The sequence below is a fragment of the Suncus etruscus genome, chromosome 19 (genome assembly GCF_024139225.1).
Source record: "Suncus etruscus isolate mSunEtr1 chromosome 19, mSunEtr1.pri.cur, whole genome shotgun sequence".
Classification (NCBI taxonomy): Eukaryota; Metazoa; Chordata; class Mammalia; order Eulipotyphla; family Soricidae; genus Suncus; species Suncus etruscus.
Window position 1 is genome coordinate 32,453,272 of NC_064866.1, and position 12,796 is coordinate 32,466,067.

The following is a 12,796-nucleotide window of genomic DNA, read 5'->3' on the forward strand; positions in this document are numbered from 1 at the left end:
ATAACCCCCGAGCATTGATGGGTGTGAACCCAAAACAAAACAGGGGAACAGAGCCCAACCCCCATACTGTAGTCAATGGAGGTGAGTCATCAAGATAGCCCACAAGAAAACCACTTTCCATTAGGCTTCTGGACCTTCAAGATGGTCTAGGAGGAGGGAGCCATTTTCTGCTTTCTTTGATTCTTAAACTCCTGGAAACTTCTGAGAGGATCTGGCAGAGCCTGAAAGTGACAATAATCAGGAACGGACAGCCAGCTGCCTGCGTCAACAGACCTGATGCTCTTCAAAGGTTCTTGCTGACATAAAACAAAGGGTATGAGGTCACAAAGAGCCAGTGCTGCTGCTGCTGAGGCATCCAGCGGCCCTGAGAAAGGAGGAAAGGGACCGATGGACAAAGGCCAACAAAGGTAGGTGAAGGCAGGTCACCGCTGGCCCCTTGGTGGAGAATGGTGACACACCTTGCTCTGCCACAATCATTCATTCTCATTAGCCAGCTGGACAGGAGAGCCTGCTTCCAGGAGTTTGGATTTGTCTTGGCACCAATTCTCCAAGGGCGGCAATCAAGAGGCATAAGTTCATCTGCAACCTATGCTGTCTCCATTCCAGAGTGCAAAAGTCAACACAAATGTAAGTGCACTATGTACCATGCAGCTAACAGACTCCTCAATTTCACAAGTTTAATCATTAATCTAATTATACTTGTTATACTAGCAAGTTACACTTTGATGTATAAAGAGAGGAAGAAACAGAGACTTAACATACTTTCACTATCTGCCAACAGTTATCATTGACTATGTTGAGTTTGCTCTCAGAGTGACCAGCTTTCTGAACTTGTTTTTTTTTTTTTCCTAAATAAACTATTACTAGCTGCTGCAAAATATTTGCTGAAAAGGACCAAGTTCTTTCAACACTGCTTCCTCTGGAAAGTAATATGGGATGCTAATATTATGGAAATTAAAGGCCTACTAAGCTGGAAATCCTGAATGTTTGCCCCAAAGAGATATTTAAGAAGTCAGAGAGTACTGTTGGGTCAGAGAGTACATGAGTGAGGTTTTTGCCTTTTATGTGGCTAGCCCTGGTTCAATCCTTGGCACTCTGAGTTCCACAAGAAGTGATTACTGGGCACAGCTGAGTGAGTTCCATGAACCAATAAATAAATAAAATGCTATTGCCATCTATCATTTCAAGTCCTGCAAAAGGGACTTGGAAAAACCATCCAGGGTCAGGTAGGTGTTTCAAAGGGCTACTTTTGTGGACTCAGCCTACAGAGACATGGTCAAACCCCAGCACAAAACACTACCTCAAGCACCACCTGAAGTTGATCCTACCCCTCAAAAAGTTAAATACTAAATATATCTACAAGCCCTATACAATTTCTATAGAGCAGAGATATCAAAGGACAAAGTTTGTTAACCTATGGCCTTAGCCCAAGCATATTTGTTGCTGACAAACACAACTTGAAGAATTTTCTACAGACTCATGATTTCCTGGGTGATGCAGACAGCATTAAAAATAGATTACTTATAGGAGCTGATGAGACAGTAGAGCAGGTTGTACACTTGCCTTGCTCATGGCCAATCCTGATTCAATGCCTGGCATCCCATAAGGACCCCTGAGCTCACCAGAAATGATTACTGAGTGCAGAGCCAGGAATAACACCTCAGCATCATTAGGTATGGTGCCCAAACAAAAAACAATATATTATTCATAGATACCCAATAGACTGTATACATGAGTATTGAGTGCAGTTTAACCTTTAATAGCATATTAACGGAGATCAACTATTCATCAAAGGAAAAATCATCTAAGTATGCTTACAGCATCCACTCTATCGGTTCCACCTGAATGCCAGAAGGAATGAGGGAATTTACATATATGGCCCGACACCAAAGAAAGGTAACCAGTACATTGTGGAGTAAACTTAGGAACAGTATTTGGCAAGAATAGCCTTTTGCAAAGGACTGCATGGATGAACTTAACTCCATACATCATTCTACAAAGATGTTCTGCAATTAGCTTTCTTCCCTCAGTTATGATTGTCCCAATATGCCAAAAAGTCTATCAACAATGCTAAATCCAGTACTGGGAGGGTGGATTTTTGCCTCATATATTTAGATGAATCTTCTACACTACATAGCTGTTCTATATTTTTTTGCATTTTTAAATAAACCTCAATTCAATGATAATCACTTTTGACAATGAATGTATGAAAGAGGCACTTAGGCACAGTTATATACCGACACTTTATTCTAATCACACAATTGAAGTCCTGTCAAGAGTTTTCACACTCACACTCTACAGAAAGCCATTTCCTCCATCCCAGAACGTATGGATTCTAGACATGTTGAGATAGATTCTCAGAGCTAAAAATGGCATGATAGTTTAAAAATATGTCAGCGCTGGAGTCTGGGCACTGTGACGTTATTTGTCTTTTGTCAAATATATCACCTCAAAAGTTCTCTACCTCCATCATCACCACAGAGAAGCTATTCTGGTTTCTTTTCCCACAACTAATCACTGTTTATCCTCCTTTCAACCATGAGAACTTGTAGGTCCTTCAATTTCCCAGCAAGAACCACTCAAATGAGCACCTCTGTGAAACCCCAGGTCCCCACAGAAAGAAATTGAGAAGCAGGCCTCGGAGAGATAGCACAGCAGCGTTTGCCTTGCAAGCAGCTGATCCAGGACCAAAGGTGGTTGGTTCAAATCCCAGTGTCCCATATGGTCCCTCGTGCCTGCCAGGAGCTATTTCTGAGCAGACAGCCAGGAGTAACCCCTGAGCACCGCCAGGTGTGGCCCAAAAACCTAAATAAATAAATAAATAAATAAATAAACAAATAAATAAATAAATAAATAGAGAAGCTTGAGAGATTATACAGTGGATAGGGCATTTGCCTTGCATGTGGCCAACCAGGGTTGGATCCCTGGTATCCCATATGTTTTCGCTCAGCACTTTTAGGAATAACTCATGCACATAGAGCCAGGAGTAATCCATGAGCATCACCAGATGTGGGCCCCAAAACAAATGAGACTTTAAGTCTGCCTTTAGGGTTCATCCAATAATCACACATTAAAATATTAAAATGAATTAGGAAACAGTCTGATAGATGCAGTGCCAGAAATATCTCAGTTTATCAAAATGGAGCAGCTCTTGGATACATTCTGACTTCTAGAAAGACACCAAGATGATAGGCACTACTGATCCAGGTATTGAGTAGAAATTATGAGTATAGAACACACTCAGGGCCCGGAGAGATAGCACAGCGGCGTTTGCCTTGCAAGCAGCCGATCCAGGACCAAAGGTGGTTGGTTCGAATCCCGGTGTCCCATATGGTCCCCCGTGCCTGCCAGGAGCTATTTCTGAGCAGACAGCCAGGAGTAACCCCTGAGCACCACCGGGTGTGGCCCAAAAACAAAAACAAACAAACAAACAAAAAAAAGAACACACTCAGTGGACCTAACTGTGGTGAGCAGTAACCCAAATAAGTCTTTAGAGTTTTTACAATTTTGTATGATTCACACACATGCTGTGTAATTTTTTAAAAGCAGTCTTAAAAGACAATGATAAACAATATCTAAAAGGGAGAGAGAGAAAAAAAATGTCTGCTATAAAGCAGATGAGAAACAGGGGACATTGATAGCAGGAAATGAGCACTGGTGAAGGGTGCTGGGCACTGTATGAAACTCAGTCATGAACTACTTTGCAACTATCTCATGGTGATTCAACTTAATTAAAAAAAAAAAAAAAGACTGGTTAAATCCATAACAGAAAGACCAGCAAGACGAAGAATCCCCTGCTCTGATGTCTCTATTACATTCTCCCAGGAAACCTATAAAACACCAATGGCATCTTGGAAACAAGGAAAATTATTCCCTCCCCAAAGAGTTGTTTTCAACTCACCGAGCCGAGTTTTAATTGTTCACTTTTCTGTATTACCCAGGACTCCCTGTTCTATTACTATTACAGTATGGAACATTGCCACACTCAAATTCTTTATGCTTCTCCCCTACCCTCCAACCCTCACCTCCCACCAGTCATCCCCAACTCAACTGCAAGCTCGTCTAGGATAAAGAAGGTCACGGACTTATTTTTCTGATCCCATAAGAGAGCCACTGCTGAAATATCAAGAATATTCAAGTGTGCTGAATGAATGGGAAGTGTCTTCAATACAAATGCATTTGGCTATTAACTACAGTATCTTCTGACAACTCATTGTAGGTACCTGTCACGGGCTTCAGAGAAACTCAACCTTCACATGACTCAAGCTATTCCCTAACTCTTGCCCTCCTCACCCCAGCTCTTCCCAGACCATCATAATAATGCAGAAAACGGGCATAGTGCTCAATATCCCATCGAACCCAGAAATAATAACGCAGAAAGGCAGGAGAGTCTCCAATTAGGAATAAGAACGGAGGCATCCCTGCCCTCTTTGAACATAAGTCTATACTTCATTTCCAATGACAATGCTAAATACAGGAGTATTGATTTTTTTTTTTTTAGTGCCTCGAAATAGCTATTTTTCTTCTGTACAACACGGTAGTTAATGAAATAATTAAAAATTTTCCAAAGCAGCCCCTTTGTGGATTTCAGAAATCATTAAACAACTACTATGTTCTGTGCACAATGTTTGGGAGAGGTTCAGACCTGGAGTCATTTACTGTAGCTCCAGGATCTCCAGTCAAAAGCAGGAGACAAAGACAAAATACTTAGAATCAGGGCTCCCTGATGGAAAGCCAGAAACTAGTATTACCATCCTGTTTCCCAGTCCACAGAAAACAAGGAAAAGATTAGGCCAATGGCTGAGAAGAGAAACTAATGGGAACCAAGTACACCAATCAAGGCTCTGCAATCACTATAATTCTAAGTGAATCCCCCAAAACACAACCAGCCAGCTCCTGCATAAACACCAACGTAGTTCTTCCCTCTTTCTCCTTCTGGGCTTCATTATCCAGAGAACTGCTAACTTCAAAGTCATGGAATCAGAGTATTTGGTTTTGTTTTAAATTGAAATATAAGTCAGCTAAGCAGATCACTTAAGGAAGGTGTGTGTGTACGTGTGTGTGTGTGTGTGTGTGTGTGTGTGTGTGTGTGTGTGTGTGTGTGTGTATTTTCTTGTACCCAAGAACAAGAGCCCACATGCAGAACATAGCACTGCCAGCCATCATCCCTCCATCTGCTTACCACGGGTGCTGGTCGCCATGTCAGCCACTTTCTGAAAGGCATCCAGGAAGGCAGCTGCAGCTACTACTGTTGTCCTAAATGCAAACAGATAACAAAAGCATGAGGAGCAACTCCCTGCACAAACTCAAGACAGCTGAAAGGTTGCAGCTTCCACTGAATCAGTGGGACCTTGCTGAAGGAAACATCAAAGGACCTGAACTACCTACTGTAAATACTGTATTACAATATATAGACTTTTGTCTTAGCCTCCACCCTCATACCTACTCTCCACCCACTATCCAGCTTTTTCAGTGCCAGTCACTAAGCATGAGGAATTCTCTTCCCGCCTCACTCAAAAATTAGTGATTACACAAAATTTCACCTGGGAGGAAAACACCTAGGCATTTAAAACTGAAAGAAACATACCATTTAAGGGTATTATCTGAAGAAAAAAAAAAAGTATTATTTGGAGGAAAGAGAGACAGGACAGTGGATAGGGCCCTTCATTTGTCTTGCACACAGCCAACCTGGGTTTGATCCCTGATATCTCAGTTTCCCCAAGTCCTACCAGGAGTGATACTTTAATGAAGGACAAGGAGTTAAGTCCTGAAAACCATTGTTCGTGGCCCAAGAACAACAACAAAAGGGAAATAAACAGAACAACAACAAAAAACAAGAAATTTAAATTAAATTATAAATTAATTTTAGAGTAAGAGAAGTACACACAGAAGAAACATCCTTCAACAACAGGAGTTTAAAATATTTGGATCTACTTATAGATTTTCCCCAAAATAAATTCACTACAGTACTGTAAAAGTATTATTTTTTATAATTCTAATAACATTTTCTTTTATCTAATATATAACATACAAAATACTTGCTATCAGTAAGGCTTCTAGCCAATGGCAGGCTATTAAGTTTGGGAGAAATCAAAGATTATATGCAGGGGTCAGAGAGAGCACTAGTACAATGCCAAACTCATTTTGTATTTGGCTGGCCCCATCCCAGTCTCTGGCATTGCATGTATTTTCCTGAGCACCATCAAGAGCAACCCCAGAGCAGAGAACTAGATAGAAGTAAGCCCTAAACACAGCCAGACATGGCCTATAACCACCTCCCTCTCCAGTGAAAATGAAGGCTCTAGGTAGATGTTTGACAGTGCAAAGAATAAATGCCCTAAGCCCTACATTGCTCAAAAGTCCACTCAGGAGTATGTGTCACCCAAGTGGACACACATACTTAGGAAGATGAATCTTGGAAAGATCTATCATTGAGATGAAAACCTAAAATCATGGGGCCGGAGAGATAGCATGGGAGGTAAGGCGTTTGCCTTTCATGCAGGAGGTCATCGGTTCGAATCCCGGCGTCCCATATGGTCCCCCGTGCCTGCCAGGAACAATTTCTGAGCCTGCAGCCAGGAATAATCCCTGAGCACTGTCGGGTGTGACCCAAAAACCACAAAAAAAAAAAAAAAAAAAAAGAAAACCTAAAATCATAATTATAAGCAACTTTAGGAGTGGTTTGTGTTTTTTCTGCTTTGCTTTGGTGTCACATCTGGTGGTGTTCTGGGACTGCTCCGAGTTAGATGTATACAGGATGAGGCAGTACTGGGAATCAAACCTGGACCAACCTACATACAAAGCATGTATTGTGGCTCAGGAACCATATCTCTGGATCTCACAGTCTGCAGTTCTTAAAAGAGCTAAAAACTAGCATTATATTACTTGAGCCCATGCACAAACTCCCACAAGGTCTCAGCTATATGATTTTTCTTAAACTATAATTACAATGAAACTGACATCATTTTTCTACCTACAAATGCTGGCTCAAATGTTATCTTCCTAAATCCTAAAAGCTGAGAATGAAGAAAATTAATAGAAAATGTCACTGTACTCATTTGAATGTCCTGGAAATGATTTCAAAATTCACATTCTCTGAGAAAGCTTAAGAGCACTCTGCATCTGCTAGTTCCTAGAACCATGATTCAAGATATCAGACAATAGAAAGGAACCTAGATGGACCAAATAAGCAACTGGCCCCAACAGCCCACAAGGACTGGAATGATCCAGAATTAGATAAACCTGACTGTCATTTTTAAATATCTCAAACAGCAATCTAGTCTTGCCAATGCATCCCCAAGAATGCAAACCTGCAGAAGGAAGAGGAGAGTAAGGACAGCAAAATTAAGAAATTGAAACGTGGGGCCGGCGAGGTGGCGCTAGAGGTAAGGTGTATGCCTTACAAGCGCTAGCCAAGGAAAGGACCACGGTTCGATCCCCCGGCGTCCCATATGGTCCCCCCAAGCCAGGGGCAATTTCTGAGCGCGTAGCCAGGAGTAACCCCTGAGCATCTAACGGGTGTGGCCCGAAAAACCAAAAAAAAAAAAAAAAAAAAAAAAAATTGAAACGTGGGGCCGGGAAGGTGGCGCTAGAGGTAAGGTGTCTGCCTTGCAAGCGCCAGCCAAGGAAGGACCGTGGTTCGATCCCCCGGCGTCCCATATGGTCCCCCCAAGCTAGGGGCGATTTCTGAGCACATAGCCAGGAGTAACCCCTGAGTGTCAAATGGGTGTGGCCCAAAAACCAAAAAAAAAGAAATTGAAATGGTCTTGAACCTAGCAACAGAGGCGAAGACACAACAGCTTTCCGGGAAGTCCTAGGATGGGTCCCTGGGAAAGAGAGTCCATTCAATTTCAATATCTGAGTGAGTCTGAGACACGGCACAAACCTTAGGGGGAAAAATACAAACACAGTAAACAAGCTCCACACAGGTCCCACAAAAGCCCACTTCAAAGCATATTTGACAGGGGTGAGGAAGGTAATGCCCAGAATCAAACTTAGGGCCTTAGACATGCAAGGCAAATGCTCTACAGCTGAGCCACATTCCCAGGCCAGTATATTTAAAGACATCAAGAATGTCCAACAGAGGTGAAAGAATTTTGGCACTTTGGTGGTAGATGTATTTTGACACCTTAAAAAGAGGAGCTGATTTTCTTCATCTAACATGATACCAGCAGAAGGACCAATACAAGATGATATCATTTGTATGTGGTATTTAGAATCACTGCATGAGGGAATGCAATGGGGATTCCCATAAGGGAGATTCCCATAAAGGGGTCTACCAAGATCACTCTTGGCCCCAGCAAATAGTGAGAAGAAAAAAGATAGAGCAGAGAGGGAGAAAGATGGTCATGAAATAATCAAGAGCAAGGATCAGGGAGATTCTAGTACATCAACTGTGTTAAGGAAGGATAGAGCTACATATCCAAACCAAGAAGTCAATATCACTAAAATCATGAGACCCAAAATTTAACCACCAAACTTCAAAACATGCCTGTCAAGATGGCGAGCTAGGAAGAGGACATGTGGGAAGAAACAATGGTGGAGAGAGGCTGACACACTGTTGGTAGGATCAGTGGGGCTGTATGTCTAAATCTCTATTATGACTAACTTTCTAAATCACAAATCTAATTAACTAGTTTAAAAAAATTTAAAAGCAGAGTTTAAAATACTTCCAAAACAGACATTAAAAAGATTCATGCTGTTTACCATAATTTTCAGAAGTTTGAAAAATTAAAAACTAGGGGCCTGAATGATAGCACAGCAGTAGGGCATTTGCCTTGCACACAGCTGGCCCAGGACAGACCTGGGTTCGATCACCAGCATGCCATATGGTTCTCTGAGTCAGGAGTGATTTCTGAGAGCATAGCCAGGAGTAACCCAACCCCTGAGCCTCACCGGTTATGGCTCCAAAACCAAAAAAAAAAATAAGAAATAAAAACTAGTTAAGAGTTGATTTCAAAGGCAAGCCCTGGAAAAGTGAACTTAATCCAATACCCTGGGGCTTAACTGATTTACAATTAAAACCCTACACAATAAAGTGCCTTGTATATAGTCCTCAGTCCAGGTTCCCTAGGCTTTGCTGAAAAGAATGGGCAAGGACTGAAGCATCAAGGGACTTTGAGCCTTCTTTCCAATGAGTCATATCTCACTGACCAGGGTGCATTTGGACAGCTTAGTCCAAAAGGCAGCAAATCAACGTAAACACTCCCAGGCTTATTTGCCTCTTGTCCCATTTTTTCTTTATCTTTTCTCAAAATACTAAATATTGAAACGTACATAAGGCACCTAGAAGGGTCTCAGGTGTTGGTAATTCAACAACTCAAATGATCCTGGCCTGATGGAGGCTGAAATGTTGGTGGTTGTATTTTGTTTTGTTTTGTTTTTAAATTGTACTTCATACTAGTGGGATAAAGTAAGATTACTACAAATCTTCTCTAGTACATTTGAGAAAGAACCGAATCTTTAGTATATCTGAGAGAGAAAACTGGGCTAGAGAGGTTGTTGAGGGTGTTGAGGGTAAGGGGGACTAAAGCTTATGCCTTGCATGCAGTCAACCCCAATTCAATCTCCACTATCAAATGGTCCCCCGCAAGCATCACTGGGCTATACCCCTGGAATTCCCGAAGCACCTTCTGGGGGTCATCCCTGGCATTGCAGGGCCCAAGCAGTTCCATGTCCTTGGGCCTGAGCACTGAGTCATAAGCCCTGCTGACCATGAACTGCTCAGAGTCGAGGCCAGAGAGATAGCACAGCAGGTAGGGCATTTGCCTTGCACGTAGTCAACCTGGGTTCAATCTCTGGCATTCCAGATGGTACCTCAAGAGCTGCCAGGAGTTAATTCCTATGCAGAAGTAACCCCAGAGCACTGCCAGGTGTGGCCCAAAAACAAAACAAAAAAAATTGCTGGGCGTAGTCCCTGGGTATCCTGAACCCCACTCAGGAATCCACTTCCCCAAAATAAGGCAGTTAAACAAGTTTTAACTTCCTCTTTAGTAAAAGGGGAAGGGAAGAAAAGCTATTCCTTAGTCAGCCCTGACTTGAAGGACACGAAGGCTGATCAGCTTAGACAACTGAAACTGGATCAGAAACACTGTATGGGGGCCAGAACACAGGGGGAGTCGCAGGTTTGATCCCTGACACCATTGGTTCTCCAGCAATGTCAGACATGCCCCCACCAGAGAAAGGAGTTTGTGTCCTCACTGTTCCTCAGTTTTACTATAGGAGGAGATACCTACACGTTTGATACCGACCTCTGAAAGACATGAAAATGGGGCCAAGAAACAGAGTGGGGAGTTGTGACAGCTAAAAAAGGTGAGGCCAGTGGATAATACCTCAGGTGAAGGTCTTGTTTTCTGAGCAGAGAAGATGGTACCTGATCCAGAATAAAATGGCATGGCAAGTTCTCAGGCCAAGAAACAGGAAAGAACTTGACACTGAACAAAAAACCCTGTCCTGGAGGCCCCTCCCTGTCAGATGCTCACTTCTGCCCTAAAAGGTTCCAGTATGGAAATGCCAGGCCCACAAAGCAATTGCATAACATGTCTTTCCCAGTTTCTCCCCCTTATCTACAGGAGAGACAGGAAAAGCCCTAACCTGCAGCTTACGACCTTCACACTTCTCCAGAAGTCTGAGGTCCAGGTTCCTAAACTGACTGACGTCCCTGCTGTCACCCATATGGATTTTATCTGAAGAAACTGCTTCCTGCTTTGTTCCTAGGAAGACCAACCTCCCTCATCCAACTAATGCCTCCCCCCACAAGCAGGGAAGAGATTATAAACAACTGCTCGTTAACACTTCCTGTTCCACAGGTAACCCTAAACTTGAAAGAACCCTGCTGACCAAAAATGGCCAATAGATCAAACAAGATGCCAAGTATCTTCTAACTCATACAGAAGGACATAGGAAAAAGCCTAAGACTCAACAACAGTCATAGTCCTAGAGGAGTTCAGTACAAGAACAGGGTGGTTTTTAAATGCACTTTAGAACCCTTGGGGCCGGGAAGGTGGTAGAATCTTGATTTGTATCCTATTATACTCACTCAGGAGTGAAATTTTTTTAATTTTGGGCCACTCCCACTGATGCTCAGGGCTAATTCTTGGGTCTGCCTAAAGAATTATTTATGGAGTGATTGGGGAACCATTGGGGGGGGGGTGCTGGGGATCAAATCTGGGTCAGCTGCATGCAAGGCAAGTGCCCTACCTGCTGTCCTACTGCTCAGGCCTCAGCAATCAGGATGTTTTCTTAAAAGTAAAAGTTGAGTAATAAACACTACCACAATCCCATGTTAGAGTATCCCTCATGCCCATAAACAGTAAACCTCCTTTTCCAACCCTAGCCCAGCTATTTCCCACTATTTCTATAGATTAGTGGTTTCTAGGCATTGTGAGTAAATTAAATGATACCCTAATAAATGGGATGTGTGTGTGTGTGTGTGTGTGTGTGTGTGTGTGTGTGTGTGTGTGTGTGTGTGTGTGTGTGTGTGTGTGTGTACTTGGGGTACAGGGTTAATAACAGCAGTGTTCCGGGATTACATTCTGCCTCTGCGCTCAAAACTCACTCCTGGTATGGTTCAGGGGACTATATGGGGTGATCAAATCATGGTCAGCCATATGCTAGACATTACCTACCCTACCCATTGTACTATTGCCAGTGCAACGTGACTTTTGGAAAAGTTATTCTGTTTATCTCAAGCAGCTTCTACTCTAAATTGTCAGATTTAATTAAGTGAGCATGTGGCTAGCACTTCAGTCTTACAAAAATGCTGCCTGCTGTGACCTACAGAATACTTCCTTTGACCCTCCAAAGCCAGAGCAGGTAAGAGTTCGAGCTTCGGCACAGATGGGAACCAGCAGCCAGGACATAGGCCACGTAAGTGGCATTGCTTCTCTGTCTCATTTCTGGAAATAGCACGCATCTGTAGGACATGCTGCCTGATCCCTCCTCGGTCTTACTACCATTCCTCTGGGACTGATTGAGGTTCTCCTTACCGGAGCTGAGACTGCAACTTTCCTGCTTTGTTTATGAAGTCTTCCCAAACCGGATAGCTTCCCTGCAAGAAAGCAAAGGCATAAACCAGTAAGTCACGACGTCCTCGACATCCGATTAAGAAGTCCGCTGAAGCCCCAATTCCAATCACACAGAACCATCTGTGAATATTTTCTTCTGTGGTGATCTACGATGAGTTGCCCCGATCACACATAATTATACACACGTTGATGGCTCAGGAAAAAAGAATTAGAACGTGTGCGTTCCTTGCACTACAACATCATCGAGACACCAACTGAAATAGCCTTGACTCTAACACATCACTGCCTGGCCTCAGAGTTCATGAGCTTTTCCACTGAAGGTGTGCACGAGACATAAAGCTCTACCCTGAGTACCAGTGATCATGCCCCTGGCCCTTCCAGGAGCAAAGAGGTGGGAATCAAGTGTGGCCTGGAGTAAGACGGGGGATGTGGCTCAGTGACACAGCACAAGCCTTGCATCATGAGAGCGGGGTTAGTCTCTGGCACCACAAGAAATGTTGTCTCAGCATTCAAGGGTGCTCCTTGCCCAGGAGTGGTGACCATAGACTAGTACACTATCATATAGTACACTCTCATGCGTAAGAGGCTACCAGGATCTCGAGGTGGGGATCTGCCTTAAATATAGCAGTGAAGCTGCTTGCTTGAATTGAACCCAGGATCTACATACAAATCCTCAGCACACTAGCACAAAGGGAACTCACTGGCCTCCTCAGCCCCAACCTGTTCTTCATGTAGCCTATCTGTTCTTTTTTTTTTTTTTTGGGGGGGGG

The 12,796-nt window shown here is 43.1% G+C and overlaps 2 protein-coding genes across 5 annotated transcripts in view; one reads left to right on the forward strand and one right to left on the reverse strand.

Moving 5' to 3' along the window:
* Positions 1-12,796, forward strand: part of SQLE (squalene epoxidase) — a 767,303-nt gene that overhangs the window by 395,909 nt on the left and 358,598 nt on the right. The gene's annotated exons all lie outside the window — the stretch shown is intronic.
* Positions 1-12,796, reverse strand: part of MTSS1 (MTSS I-BAR domain containing 1) — a 152,365-nt gene that overhangs the window by 107,775 nt on the left and 31,794 nt on the right. For all 4 annotated transcript variants that reach the window (XM_049765682.1, XM_049765683.1, XM_049765684.1 and 1 more), the window contains exons 2-3: positions 11,988-12,049; positions 5,183-5,256 (exon numbers count right to left, since the gene is read on the reverse strand). In XM_049765682.1, coding sequence (XP_049621639.1) covers positions 5,183-5,256; positions 11,988-12,049 — 136 coding nt within the window. The remainder of the gene's footprint in view (positions 1-5,182; positions 5,257-11,987; positions 12,050-12,796) is intronic.